General features: G+C 32.8%; 3 protein-coding genes across 3 annotated transcripts; all 3 read left to right on the forward strand.

The window, feature by feature from the left end:
- The first annotated feature begins 1,067 nt into the window (after positions 1-1,067).
- On the forward strand, positions 1,068-4,596 carry LOC123920295 (hippocampus abundant transcript-like protein 1). Its single transcript, XM_045972562.1, has 14 exons — positions 1,068-1,332; positions 1,597-1,708; positions 1,882-1,994; positions 2,086-2,208; positions 2,302-2,474; positions 2,569-2,644; positions 2,741-2,827; positions 2,978-3,058; positions 3,153-3,185; positions 3,356-3,409; positions 3,519-3,560; positions 3,641-3,719; positions 3,963-4,033; positions 4,126-4,596. Exons 1-14 carry the CDS (start codon positions 1,150-1,152, stop codon positions 4,234-4,236), a joined length of 1,338 nt encoding a protein of 445 aa, XP_045828518.1. The 5' UTR covers positions 1,068-1,149; the 3' UTR covers positions 4,237-4,596.
- Positions 4,597-6,147: 1,551 nt separating this feature from the next.
- On the forward strand, positions 6,148-10,490 carry LOC123920302 (organelle RRM domain-containing protein 1, chloroplastic). Its single transcript, XM_045972571.1, has 8 exons — positions 6,148-6,627; positions 6,725-6,822; positions 6,926-6,991; positions 8,043-8,132; positions 8,332-8,400; positions 8,516-8,622; positions 8,710-8,817; positions 8,957-10,490. Exons 1-7 carry the CDS (start codon positions 6,296-6,298, stop codon positions 8,794-8,796), a joined length of 849 nt encoding a protein of 282 aa, XP_045828527.1. The 5' UTR covers positions 6,148-6,295; the 3' UTR covers positions 8,797-8,817; positions 8,957-10,490.
- A 3,713-nt stretch (positions 10,491-14,203) lies between these two features.
- LOC123920310 lies at positions 14,204-19,145 on the forward strand. The gene is made up of 6 exons (XM_045972584.1): positions 14,204-14,702; positions 14,792-14,953; positions 15,310-15,355; positions 15,510-15,603; positions 18,087-18,503; positions 18,585-19,145. The coding sequence occupies exons 1-6, from the start codon at positions 14,489-14,491 to the stop codon at positions 18,924-18,926; spliced, it is 1,275 nt and encodes a 424-aa protein (XP_045828540.1). The 5' UTR covers positions 14,204-14,488; the 3' UTR covers positions 18,927-19,145.
- Positions 19,146-19,280: the final 135 nt, after the last annotated feature.

Raw genomic sequence — 19,280 nt, forward strand, 5'->3', positions numbered from 1 at the left:
AACTTATGCAAATAAATAAGTTTTTATTTATTATTATAAGTTTGTCAATGTATTTTATGAAAAAATAGTTTATAAAAATGTAGTTTTCGTTAGTAAAAACTCATAAATTAACATAAAAATTTATTTATTTATATAACCTGTTTTTTATAAGAAAAAAATAAGCTATTTCAAAGGGGCCCTATATAATATAATTTGCGTCCCTTGATCATAACTCTATTGTTAGTGATATCGTATTATTTTGTAAGGGGCGATCAAGTTCGAATCAAGATTCTACTCATTCATCTTAAAAGGTGAACTTCTACAATTTCATACTGAGAGACGAATATTTAACAATATTTAAAATATTTTCATATTTGCAACTATGCTTCACACATTCAATAACCAAAATGAATAGTTATTTGTTTGAATATTTTCGTAAGATAAGAGACTACATTACGTTAACTTACACCAAAATTGAGAACCAAATTGATCAACTTTAAAGTTAAGAGATGAAGTTACATTAACTTCAACCTATTTTAAAGTTAAGAGACTACATTAAAGTATTGTCAAAAGAATAAAAGAGACTAAATTAAAGTTCGAAAATAAGTTAAAGAAAACAAATAGGTATTTTCTTTTCTAAATATCAACAAACAGACACCAAATGAATAATGACATGCTATAAGTATAAAGAAGAGATTTAATATAATATTGAGTAATCATATATTAGTGTGTAGAACAATACAAAGACTTATGCTAATATACTTACAAGCAAATATGAAACGTAACTATACAAATGAAGAATAGTTAAAGACAATTAATTATAATGATTTCTATTGAATGAAAATATATATTCTATTAATAACAAATTATTCCATCTTTATTTGCTTGTTGACTCATGTACAGCTGCTTGTGATAACAATAAGCATTTTCTCTTTAAAAAAAAAAAAAGCAACTATGAATAGTATTTTTTTTCACCACTGGTATCCGGTTCACTGAACCGTTTAATCTGATTCGAGTGAAAGTCAGCGTGAGACAAGAGTGAATGTAATGTATATAAATAGTTAAATACTCATGTTTGGTAATGTTCCAAATGAACAAGCCAACAAGGTACAATTGAGTACAACATTTGATTGATACAAACTAAAGAATTACAAAAAAAAATTAACAAACATGTCTTGGTGGAGTGGATTCTTTGAGCTGAAGCCTTTACTTCACTTACTACTTCCACTAAGCATCCATTGGGTTGCTGAAGAAATGACTGTTTCTGTTCTTGTTGATGTTACAACCACTGCTTTATGTCCTCAACAATCAACTTGTTCCAAAGCTATTTACATTAATGGCCTTCAAGAAACAGTATGTATTATTTTTCACAAAAAAATCACGATTGTTAGTTGGTCCAGTCCAATGGTGATTGACGTTGAACTTGGTAGTGAGGACCACGGTTCGATCCCTCGCAACTGCGATCGGGAGGGAGCTAGAACCACCGGTGGTGAAGAAAAAAAAAATTTCACAAACCAAAACTAGCAGCAATATACAATGAATTCAGAGGTTTTCTTGTTTTTATTTCATTAGTTGGATATTTTATTTTATAATTAATGTATTTTTCTTTCTTTCTAGATTGCTGGAATTTTCAAGATGGTGGTGCTTCCAATTTTGGGTCAGCTTTCAGATGAACATGGCCGCAAACCTTTACTTCTTGTTACCATGTCCACCACCATAATTCCTTTTGGTAATTTCAATTTTTCTTAACGTTTAAATATGATTTTAGTCCATGCAGTTATAACGATTTTTGGTTTTAGTCCTTGTAAGTGTTTCTGTTCGATACAAATTTAAACACCGTTGCTTAAGGCCCAATTAAATCATGTCATGTGACCCAATAAACCAACGTCTTGATTGTTGTAGCTTTACTTGCTTGGAATCAATCTGAGGAATTTGTATATGCCTACTATGTGTTTCGCATAATTTCGTTTATAATCAGTAAAGGGAGTATTTTCTGCATCTCTGTCGCGTATGTGGTGAGGTTTTTATCTTAACTAACTAAATTTCGAAAAGAAAAACGAAAATGGTAAACAATTTTATTTACATATTTATATATTCCTCTATCAGGCAGATTTTGTCCATGAAAACAAAAGAGCAGCAGTATTTAGTTGGATCACTGGTCTCTTTTCGGCTTCACATGTTCTTGGGAACGTCTTGGCTCGATTTCTTCCTCAAAACTACATTTTTGTGGTATGTTTCTTCACCGAGTTCATCATGTCTATGATTTTTTTGTACTTCACGTTTGGTTATGAATCTTAATTATGGTTTATCGGTTAATTTCAGGTTTCAATAGCACTATTGATATTTTGTCCTGTTTATATGCAATTCTTCCTAGTTGAAACTGTGAAACTGGCTCCAAGAAAGAATCAAGAGCTAGGCTTCTGCACTAAAGTTGCGAATGTTGTTAACCGAAGATACAAATCCATGAGGAATGCCGCGGAAATAGTAATCTTCAGGTAGTATGTCTCATGTTACACATCGATATACATAATTATCTGTGTGAAATATACTGCTGCATTCATGAATCCTAAATACTGTGATAATTTTCAGTCCTACATTAAGAGGCATAACTTTTGTCTCTTTCTTTTATGAGTTGGGAATGTCCGGCATAAGCACCGTTTTGTTGGTATGTTTTCAACTGATTTAAATTAATTCCCGAATTTATTGTCGAAGTTTCTTTTAATTAATTTGATAGCTTGATAGTCTCATAATTTCTATGCAGTACTATTTGAAAGCTGTTTTTGGTTTTAACAAAAATCAGTTCTCAGAACTTCTGATGATGGTCGGAATCGGTTCAATATTTTCTCAGGTATAGTGCTTATTCTATAATCATATTGGTCAATATTTTCATTGCTCTCAATAAGTTTCATTTTTATATCTTGCTAAAAGTTTGATAAGTTGATTATGGATATGTTGAGTTTCTTGTTTTAAGTACTTAATTACTGTCAACTTCTTCTAGATTGTGTTACTTCCAATACTTAATCCTTTGGTTGGAGAAAAAGTGATTCTATGCTCTGCCTTACTTGCATCAATAGCATATGTAAGTTATCTTTCTTTTACTTCTTATTACATACATGCTTTCTAATAGCATATCTAAGCTATGCTCTCTTCATAATATATATATTTTGGCGTAGGCATGGCTTTCGGGACTAGCATGGGCACCTTGGGTAAGTAAAATCGATAAATTTTCTATATCAAGTTTTACTTTTACCTTGAGTTTATAATTTCTTTGCAATGCCTTGGCATCATGTAAATTTTTTCATTAACCTTACAAGTTACATCATGTACTATTAAAATGTGCTTATAAAAAGTTTACATGTTTAATTCAACAATGCAGGTACCATACTTAAGTGCTTCATTTGGAATAATCTATGTGCTTGTGAAACCTGCTGTGAGTAGTAGTAGATTAATTTTCCTAATGTGACAATTATTATCAAGCTTTTATAGTTAAAATCAATGGTCCTGACTCATGATATTGCAATTAATTTCTTGTTATGTAGACATATGCTATTATTTCAAAAGCATCAAGCTCAGCCAATCAGGTTTTTTGTCCTTTTTTATCTAATAGAAAGACTTTTCATGAGTTGCTTTGTCTGAATTTTATGATGTAACTTAACTGCAGGGAAAAGCACAAACCTTTATTGCTGGTGCACAATCTATATCTGATTTACTATCACCAATTGTTATGAGTCCTTTGACTTGTGAGTGCAATACTAAAATTAACTTTTCATCTATTGAAGCACGAACACTCCTCTGATTAGACGTGTCATGATGTCACACCGACATATGATTATATTGGATTATGTCATTTTTTCAAATTATTATTGGTGTCAATTTGTAAGTGTCCGTGTGTCTGTGTTCGTGCTTAATAGATTCTCATTAATCCATTTTACATTAACTTTGAGTGTTTATACAATATAATAATAACTTTTGTTTCATTTCAGCACTGTTTTTATCTAGCAATGCTCCATTTGAATGCAAAGGTTTTAGCCTTATATGTGCATCCATATGCATGGTAAGATATCTAATTTCTGTCTTCAATGTTATTTTCTCTCCTCTACCATCTAGTTGTTTGTACTAACTTTGAAATCTTTTCAATTTTCTCAGATAATTTCTCTGATTTTTGCTTGCATGCTAAATCCTAATCCTAATCCTAATAGTAATACTCATTCAAGTAATGACTCGGAGGGCAACCTAGAAGACCCGCTTCTGAATTAAAATTGAATGTATCATTTGCAGTCTGGCCAATCATGTAATTTACAACTATTAGCCTCAATACTTAATGATATTTAAACTGGGGACCACTACATATCAGCGTTCCTGTAGTTACCAACTGAGATGTACTTACAAGACGGATAAAATAATAATATACTAAGAAAAATAGAAAAGTGAATATCATAAGCTATATTAAAGATTAAATTTGTTAGTTTTTGTAAGGAAATGTTACTAGTTTGTTTGTTACGTTACCTCATTCTTAAATTGTCCATGAGGTGCTACTAATTGTTAAGAGCCAATGTAACCTGAAAGAATGAAGTTCAAAATAATTAATGTCCATCAGTGTAATTTAATTAACAATAATTTATCTTATCTCTTATCAAATTTGTTTTTTTTTTTTAAAAAAAATCTTGTTCTTAAACTCTTTTAGGTGTCTTAAGCTCAAAGAATCGTGTAAAGTTGACACTGATTTGTGATTCACTAAATAATTATTTTTATTTTATTTCTTTTATTTTCACTTTCATTAAATATTTTTAAGAATCTCAAAAATAGACCATCAGGGGCCGAGCTTGAATAGCGCCCGTCAATGTGGAGGTGGAGAGTAATAAGGTAAACGTATTCGAATCAATACAAAAGTAATACCGCAAACCAAAAACCGCACGCACCAAAATTTGAGATATGTTCAATTAACAAATATCCATATCGTTAAGTTGAACATCTTCACCTGATGTTAGAGGGGTGGGTATAGGTAGAGCTGGGTATGCGGGCTAGCCCGCCCCGTTTAACCCGCCCCGCATAAACTCGCATATTAAACGGGGCGAACAAGCCCGTCGGCAAATATAAACGAGTTGTAATATTAAGTCCGAGTCCGGTCCGCATAAGCCCGCGGGTTAAACGGTTAACCCGCGGATTATTACCCAAAAAAAAAATCACTTTTTTTCAAAAAAAAATCTAAATTAGTAAAATATTGATATAATGAAAGCTTAAAAAAATATATTATTAGTAATTTTATGTTATAACATATAAATTGTAACTAACAAATAAAAATAAATAAAGTTTGTGATATCATAATCATTGAATTTATCTATCTTCTCTTTGTAAGTAATGCAACAAAAATTAAACTCAATTGATTCTTATCGTCATTTTTGTACTGTCCATTTTAGTGAGAAAAACTTTTTACATGTACCCAAAAAAGCATAAAAAGATTAACAGATTCAATTTAACTAAATCACATCAAGATAACCAAATTATTCAAAACATAATAGCGGAAAATACCCCCAAGAAAAATAACTACCCATTTGGACATGTATCTTTTAAATACTAGCAAATGTATATACAGCTAAGACAAAGTAAAAGATAGTGAAAAAGAAAAAAAAATTATAAGTAGAAGAACATGCTTGAATCATGATGTTTTGTGTTGTTGTCTACTTGATTAAAATTGGAGTGTGTTGTTGCTTTTTATAATTAGGGTTTAGACTATGTCTTTTTTTTTTGTGGTTAAAAAAGTTGAATTTGGACATGGACCAAATTATTTATATCTGATAAATTTTGTAATTAATTATATAAAAAAAAGAAGGCGGGCCACGGGCTAACCCGCGAACCCGCGGTTTTAACGGTCCAACCCACACGGGCAAAAATGTAAACGGGCCAAAAAAATTTGGTCTTAAGTCCGTGCGGACTGCGGGTTAAACGGGTTGGCCCGCGGACCTTGATCCGTATACCCGGCTCTGGGTATAGGTATAAATGGGGGTGGGTGGGTTCAGTGAAATCAGAAATTTTCTCATCCCACTCACTCATTTTCTCCCCTACCCAAAAAATTTGGAAAACATTTTTTGAATTTTTTATAGTGTAAATTTTATACTAAAAAAACAGTTCGAAATGTATTTTCCAAATTTTTTTGGGTGCGCCAGAGGGTAGGGGAGAAATGTTGCGGTGGGTTGAGAAATTTTCGTGAAATCAGATAACGGTTCGCTTCTTCCCATGAATCACAGAAACTGAACTCATTTTCACTTCTTCCCATGAAACAGAACAAACCATAGGAGATTCTCAGTTACACACAAACATGGAAGTTCTGTCTCTTTCAGTTACATTCACCAAATTTCAAACCTTTCCCTCTCTCAAACCAAACAAAACCCCAATTCACCAACTTCCAATAAACACAACACTACCCACAAAAAAAAATCACTCTTTTTCTTGTTCCATTTCATCTTTTACTAGAAGAATTTCAGCAACAAGTAACCAATCATCATCAACTTCACAAACCGATATGTTGTTGTTCCCTCCTGGAAATTCAAAGCATTGGGTTGTTAGAATGGATAAACCTGTTGTTGGTGTTGTTACCAAAGCTCAAATTGTTGATCATTATGCTCAAATTTTGACCAAAGTTATGGGAAAGTAAGAACAGTCAAATCTACATTTTTTTTTTTTTGCTTTTTTCTTTATTGGGTTTTTCTTCCTTTCTCTGAAATTTGATAAAAATGGTGTCTTGCAGTGAGAAGGATGCACAAATGTGTATATATCATGTTTCTTGGAAAACCAACTTTGGTTTTTGTTGTGAACTTGATGAGGATTGTGCAAATGACCTTGCTGGTTAGCTTTGTAGATTCTTAACCTTTGTTTCAGACTTCAGAGTTTGAATTAACACATTTTTATTAAATGAAATTTGAAACTTGAATGGCTTGTTGGGGTGCAGGTGTTCCTGGTGTCTTGTCAGTTCAGCCAGATGACAATTTTGAGTCAGAAAATAAAGATTATGAAGGTTTGAGGTTTCGTAAATTCCACACATTTTTGCCTTTGAGAATTTCTTGCTAGTATATAACTTTACCTCAATATAAGTATGTGGTGTGTGTATCTTGGATGATACTTTGTATTAGGTATTTCATTGGTGAACTCTTTATAGTTATGTATGAAGTATGATTTTGTATTTAATTGACAGAAATGGTTTGATAGAAATTAATTCAGAAGAGAAAATTATAAGTAGCAATCTACTGTAATATAAGGCCAAATGTACTCAGGGTTCCTTTTAAGTTTCACGTTTGTAACAGTTAGGTCCTTTAAGTTTTCCAGGTAACAAATAAGTCCTTTAAGTTTCTAACTTGTTGCACCATTACACTTTCAGTTATCTTACGTTTACAAAATCGTTGACGTGACCGTTAATTTTTATGTTAACCATGATGAATTTGAGGCTCAATCTCATGTGAACCATGAGGCCCAGACAACAATTGAGGCTCAAGCGGAAAGAAGGATAACTGGAAAAGGGTAACGACGCAACAAGTTAGAAACTTGAAGGACTTATCTGTTTCCTACAAAACTTAAAGGACCTATTTGTTACCTAAAAAACTTAAAGGACCCCTAGATGCATTTAGCCTATATCTATATTAAAGTGGAAACTAGTTACTAACATCGTGTTGAGAGAGTTGATAACATGACTCTCCCCCAAGAAAAGAACGCGAGTTTGATTCTTGGAGTCACACATTTGGGAGGTAGTCTAACCTTGTATTAAAAATAAACCGGATGTCCCACTGTTGACTTGAGTATTAGTCCCATAACAGGTCTAAAGGGCCAAAGCTGTGGGAATATCTTTGGGCGTCTACTACTGTTCAAAGACCTTAACGATGCGGGTTAGCAAAAAATAAAACAAAGTAGAAAGTAGTTCAGAAATGGTTTGATAGAAACTAGTTTGTATGCCCTTTCAACTAGGATGTGATTTTCACTGACATTGCATTATGCCTGTTCATGATTTTTCTACTTTCTGATGTTAGTCATATGACATTCTTTTCTCTGATTTCCTGCTAACTAAATATGTTCAGGTAGAAACCTAGAAAATAGTTTGAATAAGACAAAATCTTCTGAAGCAAGTAAGGAAGTTTCGGTGGAAACAAAGAAACTTTTTGTGACAGGTATGCTCACAACATTGATTCTAAGGCATAGATCATGTTTTTAACTTTTACCCCTTGTTCATCTGGATGTTCATATGGCTATTTAACTAAAATGGTGTGTAAATAGGATCGTACATTATTACTCCGGGAGTTTTTTATTTTTTATTTTTCTTGCAGGGAATACAATATACTATTTGACATTTATTTTTCTCTTGAACAGGGCTATCATTTTATACATCTGAGAAAACCTTACGTGCCGCATTTGAAGGCTTTGGTGAGCTTGTTGAAGGTAGTGTCAATATTATATATATTTTTCTTTTTCCACCATCAATATTTACTATCAGAAGATAGAACTAAGTTTTGTCGCCGCTATTACTAATAAATAATTGGGTTTTGTTTGACAGTTAAAGTTATCATAGATAAAATTTCAAAAAGGTCCAAGGGCTATGCATTTATTGAATACACCACCGAGGAGGCTGCAAGTGCAGCACTCAAAGAGATGAATGGCAAGGTAGATCTGTATGTTTCTTTCTTGCATCGTTCTGCTTCATAATAGAAAGAGGTTTGTTAGTTATTAATGATTTTATTCTGTGTGCAGATTATTAATGGCTGGATGATAGTGGTAGATGTTGCCAAGCCTACTCCTCCAAGATACAATACGGGTCGAGCCAGACCATCTGCTTGATAAGAAAACGAAGCTTGTAAGGTATTGACTATTAATTACCAGCTCTGTCGAATGAACTCAAATAATCCTTTTTTCTGAATGTGGACATAGCAGTGAATTTGATCGTCGTGCTTGTGCATTCTGTTTACAGTGCTGACTCATGCCATTGTTCTTAACACAGGAAATTTTCACATCTTCCAGTTTTGGGAGCTAAATGCAATGCATGCATGCTTCATTCAACAAGGCTCATATGGGGATGTTATGAGGGGCATGTGTAACATCCCTGACCAAGTTACTTCTCTATTATTTCATGATATATATCCTTCCCCTCTGCCTCGATTTGATTCAACTTATCTTCAACATGCAAGCAGGTATGTAACACTGCCATAATATTCACCGCAATGTTTTTGGTAGTTACTACTAGTCTACTACACATGCTCCTGGTTGTGTGAAATTAAGCATGCTGCAATGGACTGAATAGCGATAATGTAGCATCCACTGGCATCTGGTATCGTGTTAAGGTATTAAAAAGATGAGAGAAGTTCGATTTTTGGATTCTTACTGTTAATTAAGCTTTTGGACATTGAAGAGTTTAGTTGAATTTTTATCACAATGTTGGTTGAAATAGGTGTTTGAAGAAAATAAAACTTGGCTAACATTCAACCATTTGGTCTAAATTTCCATATTCTCTTTGCTTAATTAATATGTATGCTTACATGAGAATTGTGATATTTGATGCTTAATTCTCTTTGATTAATTATTACTTATGATTTGATTTCTTATATGAAGGAAAGGCACCTTGCTTTTACTTTGAAAAGGCGCAGATCTGTTAGTGCTAGTAACAAGAATTCCATGAACAAACTCTGTTACTGTGTAAACAAAGCACAATCACTTCCTCTTAAGTCTTAATAGATATAACCATAACAATACCTTGGTACATCTATCTCTGTCCTTTTTATAAGCACCTTTTTGTGAGTGCAGATGAGACAGATAGTAGTAATAGGGAGCATTACCTAGCATCTCCAATGGGAGATGTTTTGCCTAATAGCATGTAGTGCTTATTAGCTGCATTGGAGAATAAAATAAGAGAAATTATAACTTTGGTCACTAGCTATAAAATGAGTCGCATGAGCTAATTCATGAGCTACTCGATTGACTCATTTGATTTGTCTCCTAACATAACTTATATGACAATTCTCAATCTCATTTAACAAACTAGGACATAAAGTAATAGGAAAAATGCTAAACAGTGCCCTTGGGAAGGGCACTATTTAAGCATTAAATAGTAAGTTTTTGTCAAAATGTTATGTAAATTTGTGAAGTCAACACATTGAAAATTCAAATGTTTTACTTTTTGAATAAATTATTTTTTTAAATGCAATGCTTAAAGAGTGTTCGGGGGCACTCTTAGCAAGACCCAAGTAATAATACTCAAACTATGACAGTTCTCAATCTCGATTGGCTTGTCTCCTGACATAACTACTTGATTTGCATTTTAAATTATTAAAACTATATACAATAATAATGAAAAAAGTGTCTTGACAAACAAAGTGATGAGACAACGTGTATTGGCAAACTTTGTTCCATTATTACAGCTTGTGTATTGTTACTAGACCCTTACCCGTGCGATGCACGGGTGTGATGCAATTATTTTTATTTTACAATTGCATAAAACTGAAACATTACATATTATCAAAATAATAATAATAATAAAATAGAGAATCCGAAATTCAAAAGATTTATTTTCTAAGGAGAAGTGGTGTGACATTGTAAGTGAGTGGTTAAATGAAGAAATATTATTGGTTTAAGGATTATGGTTTACTTTACATGAGTAACAGAATGACTATCTAAAATTTATATATACATGAGTAATATGATATATCTCCGCACAACATATAAATCTATTTCAAAACACACAAAGGATTGGATGAAAAGATATGTGACAAAATCTAAGTCACACAATTGGCATATAAATAGTGACAGAATTAGAAAAACTCAAACAAAACAAATAAAATTAAAGGGTACATACCTTTTAAAAATATTCCAAAGGGACATATGTGAAGAGCATCAACCTCACAGTTCAGTTCGTTTGAGTAAGAGATGATGATCCAAAGCCTAAAATAAAAAATTATAAAAATAAGTATATCAATAAAAAAATGAATAAATAAAAAAGTAAAGGAAAGGAAAGTAAAACAACTATTACATAATTCAATTAAAAATAAAGTATATATTATTTAATTTGTATCATAATAGAATATAAATACACATATACAGTAACAATTAACTAAACCTATAAATGATGTGCAACACAAAAGTTGAATGTATGATCTGCAAGAAACAAAAAATGTCAAATTCTCTTAATTTTATTTGTTATGCAAAAAGTTAATTTTTGCAAAAAATAAAATAACTACAACAAATCATGATTTTAGAAAATAACATAAGTATTTATACCTGATGCACAAAAGATGAAGAGGCAAGATAATGGAAAGAGAAATTGCACATTATAAGATATGAAAAAATCTATTCTCACATTCAACCGGAAAAACAAATGGTAATCTTATTAAGCACATGATTGAGCACCAGGGGATGAAAATATTTGTTTCTAATAACATTCGTAATGGTTAGTTAGGAAAATATGAATAAGATACAAATTAAAACAGTTGTAAGCTATATATTAAAATATTGGTAGAAGAGTCCAAGGGATGAAAATTGAATTGTGACTTAAGAGATGAAAAATATATTACCGAGAGTTACAAAGTTAATTAGTGTGTATTTTTGTATTCTCCTTATTATAATATATTAAGCAAAAATTATTATATTCACCAAAAAAAGTAAAGGCTAAGTAAAAGCTTGAGTGAGTGTATATTAAAAAGGCATAAGTATATAAATGTAGAATATGAAAAGTATAGAGATGACAATAATAATTATAATAATAACTAATAATAATAATAATAATAATAATAATAATAATAATAATAATAATAATAATAATAATATAGATGATGTGGCTAAATGAAACAATTTGATTGGTCTAAGTGGATTAGGGTTAGGAGAACTATTTAGGAATTATATATATAGATAAGCAAAAACAGGTGGCGTTTAGCCAGAAAAACTTTCCCATGATGCAAGGTGGTGACTTTTTGTTGTTTTTTAATAGGCTTATTGTACCTCCCATTTCTATAAAATTTAAATCCACACCTCCCATTAATGCTGTTGACTTACCTACCATATCTTGGTCAAAAAACGGATCAGGATTTGATGCTGTAGTGTTTTCACACAGTTCCACGCGGTTATCGATCTCGGCCGTAGAGATTTGATCAGAAGGTTTATATTTATTCAATGTTGATTTGACCGTTGAACTCAATTTTTAATCTTGACCATTAGTTTCTGATCGGACGGCCGAAATCGATAACCGCGTGGAACTGCGTGAAAACACTACAGCATCAAATCCAGTTCCAAAAAACTCCACACATCTTCATTTTATCAAATTATGGCCATGTTTCAAATCCATAATTCCATTAAAACTTAAAAGTCAGTGTTGATAATGTCAAATTTCGATGATGGCAGTACTTCACGAAGTATAAAATATAGTATATCTTTAGTTTTATAAAATTACGTTTTATTTTTTTTATAAATTTAATCCTTATTAAATTTTTGTGTAAAACATATTCTTTATTAAATTTCAAAGATAATTTTAATCCTTTATAATATTGTAGTTTGTAAGAATAGTCCTTATTTTGAAAATCTTTTATAAAAAATAGATATTTTTAGTCTCTCAAAATAGTCCCTAAAAATACAAATGAGACTAGCTTTGGATTGGGAGGTGTCGGTGCAACATTCATATCGAGAAGCTAATCAGTGTGCAGATGCTCTAGCTAATCGGGGGTGTTCTATGGATTTTGGATGTGTTTTCTTTGATGTTTGTCCTAATGACATTAGGCATTTGTTAGTAGCGGATGATTTAGGGATCACTACCCTTCGCTTAATTCCGGTGTAACCTTCTTTTTTCGGGCTTAGCCCCTCTTTTTTATAAAAAAAAAATAATAAAATACAAATGAGACTAAGAGTGAATAATTTTTTATTTTTTTAAATAGTTCTAACTCTAAGAGGAGACACTTTTTTTACTAAGATTCTAATGAGTCACTTTACTAGCACTTTAACGATAATAACATGACCAAGTCAATGAGCATGCAAATTTCATACCAAGTTTCCATCCCAATTTCATGTTTTGACCGGCAATTTCCTTTCAAGAAATAGAGGGTAGTGCATAAGACTAGGTCTGTGATTAGATCTGGTCTTGTTATCTTGTGTTAATATATTTGATGGTTTCTCTCCCAACCCCCCTCAGTTCTTTTCTATCCCCCAAAAATCCAAGTTTGCCCCTTGCGGTTTGAAACATTTTTGCCAAAAAACTTCGGTTCGTATTCACCGAAGCCAAATATTAGACCATTTCGGTAACTGCAAACCGAACATTAGCGTTTTCGGTACACAAAAAACGAACGTCAGCTTGTTCGGTATCTGCGAACCGAAATGTCCTAGATTTCGGTACGTTGGTCGCTGGAATTAGGCCATTTTCGGTAGATGTTTACCGAAATAATTGTTTCGGTACATGCGAACCGAAATGTCCCAGATTTCGGTAAGTGGTTACCGAAATTTATCAGCATGTCAGCTTATTTCGGTTCGTATAAACCGCAGTACCCCCCAAGGACAAAAACGGAAATTCAGGGGGTAGAAAAGAATTGAGGGGGGTTGGGAGAGAAACCATCAATATATTTTAGGTTTAAACCCATATCTTTATATACTAAAGGATGAGTGGTTTTTCAAGCACCAAATGCAAACCCTAAATCCTTGTCCAATCAAAACCATACATTTTTTAATGTTGCCCAATCACCAAATGCCATCTATAGGGTTTCATCTTTAGGTTTATGGTTTCTTTTAGGGTTCCATGGTTCCTTTTAGGGTTCAACCCTAGCTCCTTGCTTCCCTTGAAACCCTAATGGTTCCACCCAATCACTACTTGGCACCTATACAAGCATGGCAAATCATGTGTTGACACTTATAACTCATTCATTCAATGATCATGATACAAATGCCAAACTAGGAAGTTTGATCTTCATCATGTGTCTCATATGATATATCAATGTATCCTAACATCTAGTGCTTTGATCATCATGTATGTGTACACATTCACAATTTCAACTATGATCACATGATGTAATCATTGCTCTTGCATTGTTCTAATTGGTTGCATGTTGACTATTGACCTATAAAACTTTTCTAGAATATTTTATTGTTTATGGGTGTAATCATTTTATCTACTTTTGTTGGTAATGTTTTACTTGTGTCAGTGAACAACATATCTTATCATAAGCTGTGTTTTGCTATGTATTATGCTTAAATATGTAAGAAACATGTATTATTGTATTGAAGCATTCATAAACTCAAAACTGTCTTCTCTCCCATTTTTTCTACTCTATTTTTCTGGTTTTATTCTATTTGATGGTTTATGCAAACAATTGGCTGGTCACATGGCATGATGTCATCATGATGTAATGCAATGATCAATTTCCTGGTTTATGCAAACAATGGGTTGTTTGCTGGTTTATGCAAACAGTGAGTTTGACATCAGATAAATGAAACCTAAATACACATTAGGAGCTGCTGCCTCTCTTCTTCATATTTGGGGAATTTGACAGAAAAAAAAATACAGAACATGGAAAGTGAAAAAACGAGAGAGAGAGAGAGAGAGGGAGAGAGAGAGAGAGCGAGAAAGAGAGAGAGATTGGCAGAGGAGGGAGTTGCTAGCAGTGGTGCTCCGGCCGGAGATGGCGGTGGCGGAAATCTCTCCTTTTCCTCTTCAATCCAACTTCTTCAATCACCGTTCGCCATTATCGACGGTCCTAAAAGCTCCGCCGCCGGCAATCCAGGTTTCTACTCTCTCGATCTTCATTCTCTTCGATCTATACTCGATCTGGTTTTCTACTCTCTCCCTCTAACTCTCAATCTTTGCATGTAGATGAGATCGTGAAACTGCTTCCATTTTTGTTCGGACAACTTTCTGCTTCTTTGGTTCCTGCAGATTCAAGCAAATCGCTTCCTCATCGGAAGTTGAAGATTGGCGTTGTTCTTTCTGGTGATCAAGCTCCTGGAGGTCACAATGTCATATCTGGAATTTACGGTAATGTGCAATAATGTTGAATTTTCAATTTTATACCAAATCAATCAAATAATTATTCCTTAAATTAATTGTAGTCCATACACTTTGATGCTCATCTCATGGGGCTGTGCAACTACACTTTAGGGAATGAAGAGTTAGAAAGGAAAATAAGAGTGAGAATTTTGGTTGCCAGGGGTGAACCTATATCATATTGAACATATATCATATTGTATAATTTTCCTTATGTTACCTCTTTACTTCTTATGCAACACTTAGATCACTTAGATGCATGTAGATCCTTTTAATTTTGTTGTCCTTGGTGACATCATTTTTCTGGATATACTTATAATTTGTTTAACTTTGCTATGCATTCCAAGTGGTTTATGTTGATGTAAAAGGGAAAGCTACAAATTCTAGCTTAAGGTTAGAATAAGTTCTATAACATAATTAATTCTATTTTAGGACATCTCCAATCATGTCAAAATTAATTAATTTCACCAGTTTACCTAACCCAAAACTGAAACCAAACATCTATTTGTTAATTTTTGTCTAATTTTTAGAAAATTCCTTTTAACAGAGGGAGAACAAGTATGACAGTTGGTGCTTCTATGGTATACCAGCCTGAGCTAAAGAAGGATAAAAGAAAAGGAAAACCACCTGCTCATCCCAAAGTATGCTTTTGTTACCTTGCATTTTACTACTTATCAATAATTTGTGTTCTGCATATGTTTCTCCAATTAATAATCCCTTTTCTAGGTTTCATTTATTATAACTTCCTTATAATCTATTAGAATTTCTTTGTAAGGTTTCTCCTCTTATGTGTTATGCTTGAGATATTTGGTTCTACAAATCTATGTTCATTCCGGTTTCTGTCATGTCTGCAATGGGAGAAGAACAAATATGTCCTGAAGGACATTGGTCCTATAAATTAAAATGGTGCTCTGGCAGTGGCTATGGGTGATGATAGCATTTATTTTGTTCTTAATGTGCTTACAGGTAGTAATTTGTCATATGCATGTGTGCACAATAACCTTGACAAGACGGAACTACCTTGAGCTTGAAACTAATGAAGCTTGAGCTTGAAACTCATGCAGAGGATGAATTTGTTATAAGTGGCTCTTATATCTTTATGTTTTTGTTGAGTTTAAAAAAAAAATTATGTCTTAGTTATACATTCAACAATTGCAATGATGAATTTTTTTCCAAGGACGTGGCATTTCCTTTGCCCTTGAACTACAATAAAAAATGTTACAAATGAACTTTTTGGAAGATAGATGTCTAATTTGTCTCTTTTAGATTCAATTGTTATATTATATTCACTAAGGTATGTTGTACGAAAAATGCCTGGTAGTATATTATATCATTTTCAAGTTTAATGGTTGTTGTCACATTACATACAAGACCTATTTGTTAGTTGCTGAAAACTGGCTGTATAAGTAATTTGAGCCTACTGATTATGATGTGATCAGTCCAGTTTTAGATGAACCATAAACATTTTTTGTTTTCATAAATTTATCTTTTGAAAATTTCCTCCCTTGCTCAATTCTGCTATGACCGTATACTTGCCTGAAGAAAATGAAAAACACTTACTTTATAGTCCTCTTTGGTCTATCCTTCATGGTTGCTTGCTTATCCATTATTGTTGTGATATGGCAGTGTATTAAGGAGTGACTTATTACACTCCTTATCATTCTCCTATGTATGATGGATTTTTAGTTTTCATTGTTTCAAAACTCTCATTGTGCAAATTGATACTTCTAAAAAATTCTTTCACTTAGGGAGGAAAGTTGGATAATATTCATGTGTAACCAACCTACTTTGAAAAGTATTATGATGCTTAGAGAAACTTCCAGAGAAAGTATATGTGAAGTTTATAAGTTTTGGTGTTATATATTTTGCATTCCAAATTTTGTATAATTTACTTTTGCTTTAATTTTTCATGCAATCGTTGTCTTCTTTCTGATCACTCGGCTTCTTATGCTTTCAATGAGTCTTCAAATTTTCATGCAATCATTGTCATTTTTTGTAAGTGGTGAAAACTCGCGACCACAATCTTTTTGATGCGAAGAGGTTAATATTTTGCGATTTTATTTCTGTTAATTTAGATTTAACAAGAAAGTATGTGCTACACAACTGATATTCTTTAAATCTAATATTTGTTTCTGTTTTGTTTTTGCTTGGACCTAATTTTTTATTTTTTGATAGTCCATTATCGAATGTAAAATAGCCACCTTGGTACCTAATCCTTTGCTTTACTTTTGTTGTAAATACCTTTTAGAGAGGATGAGAGAGTATTGATATTTCTTATGTGGTGTAGTGTATTGTTTCTTATAGTTTTGAAAGTTGCAATGCATATCCTGACTCAAGTTATTTTTTTTGTTATTGTAAGGTTTGATATGATCTTCCTTAATCCCCATGCTTCTTATAACAAGAAGTGTGACTATTGGTAAAGAATATCTTTGTTTTCACTCAATTAGTTTTTTTTTTTTTGTCAGTTCAATTGAAATAATAGATTGACAACTTTGCTATCAAAATTATTGATTCCAATTTCCTTTCTATTATTCCTCTTTCAAATTTTAAAAGACCGGTCACAAGTTATGTAATTGTTGGGGTAAGGGGGGGGTTGGTTGATCGGTTTTGTTTAGTTTGGCTTTCGAAGGTTCACATTGCAATAGGTTTGAGATTATGATTCTTTGTTATTTTTTCAAAAACAATTGTTGTGTCCTTATTCTTGCTTTAAACTTTTTTTATTGTATAGATATGAACCATCGCTACGACAAGATTAATTCTGATATTCGTCCTTACTCCATGATGACAAGAACAGGGTATATGGAGTACAATCCCATGAAGGTAAGCATCAATGTCTTAGTTGGTATGTTTCCTGTTGATCAGTTCTGAAATTTTAAATAGTATAGCAAAATGTCATTTTTAATTGCTAGACTTGGGTGAACTCACAATTAGTATTTTCAGTTTCAATCAATCCAGGCCAATCTAGCTTGGCCTACCTGTTTTGTTTTCTTGATCATTTCACCATCTTTCCATTTCATTGCTCCTGATATTATGATTATTATGTAGAGTGGATATACACTCACATCATTGCTACAATATATTTAATGATAAGCTGAAATGGTCTAATGTTATGCTTATTATGTAGAATCGAGGAAAACTACCGGAAATATATGCAAGCGTCATTGGTCAGTACATTGGTGATACAGTTCTTTTACAGGACATTAACGAAAATCAAATCCAAGTAGCTGTATTCAAAAAGAACAATTCACAGATTTATTTCACTCATGGCTGGTCTCGATTGAAAGATTTCTATAACATCAATGCCGGCGCTTGGATTACTCTTTTGTTCATCAGTCCTTTTGTCTTCTTTATTCGGGTACCATACATTACTGGTGTGGAAATCACCTATCCTCATAGGACTCCCCCATATAAACTTGTGTTGGAAAAACCTTTCCTAGAAGCAACTTCAAATGGACCTATTCCCTACTTTGTCCTTCCAAAAGTTTTTACCCACAGTCTTGAAAAAACCCTCACTGCTCCTGATGTTGAGACTGGGACTTTGGTATGTTTCATTTCTCATGCTACAATATCTTTAATACTTTGTATTCATTACTAAATGTTGTGTTGTTTAATTATGCAACAGACAATCTATTGGAGAGGTTTCTGTCAAAATGCACTCCCTAATGAAGAGACTAAACTCAGATTAATTGACTGGCTTGGTAACACCTGGGATCACTGTGATTTGAAGTTTGACAATGGCCCTTATATCAGCTGCAAAATTTCAGGACAATGGGGAGATGTTTGCAAGGTACATAAACTGTCCGAGGGTGTAGTTGTTAAATTCGGTGTTACTAAGTCATCTAACAATAGGACTATCTACTTTAAGCTATCCCCTTTCATTGGTGTTAAAACTACCCTGCATGCTCCGTCAACATCCAGCAATCGGAAGAAATTCTACCAAAGTCAGTACTATTATATGCTCTAGATCTCTCTCTAGCTATCCTTCAACTCTAACTCCTCTATCTGTTTTGTAACTTATGCTATAATGTACCAAACAATATTTAATTTCCATCCTTTTTGCCATTAGTGGATCTCAATATCAAGGTCATACTCTTTTAAGGACCATTTTGGTGATGAATGTAAGGACATGTACCATAATTACTACTATTTAACTTTTAATCCCTAATGCTTTTTGTTTGTTCAATGATGTTACCAATTTGATTAATATCCATATGCTTCTTGCTAGCATAATTTGATCCATATCATCTATGGTTGGCAACAACCATGATTGTTATATAAATGCAGTTTCTACAAACCCGTGCATCGCACGGGTCGGTTA

The sequence above is a fragment of the Trifolium pratense genome, linkage group LG1 (assembly GCF_020283565.1).
Source record: "Trifolium pratense cultivar HEN17-A07 linkage group LG1, ARS_RC_1.1, whole genome shotgun sequence".
NCBI lineage: Eukaryota > Viridiplantae > Streptophyta > Magnoliopsida > Fabales > Fabaceae > Trifolium > Trifolium pratense.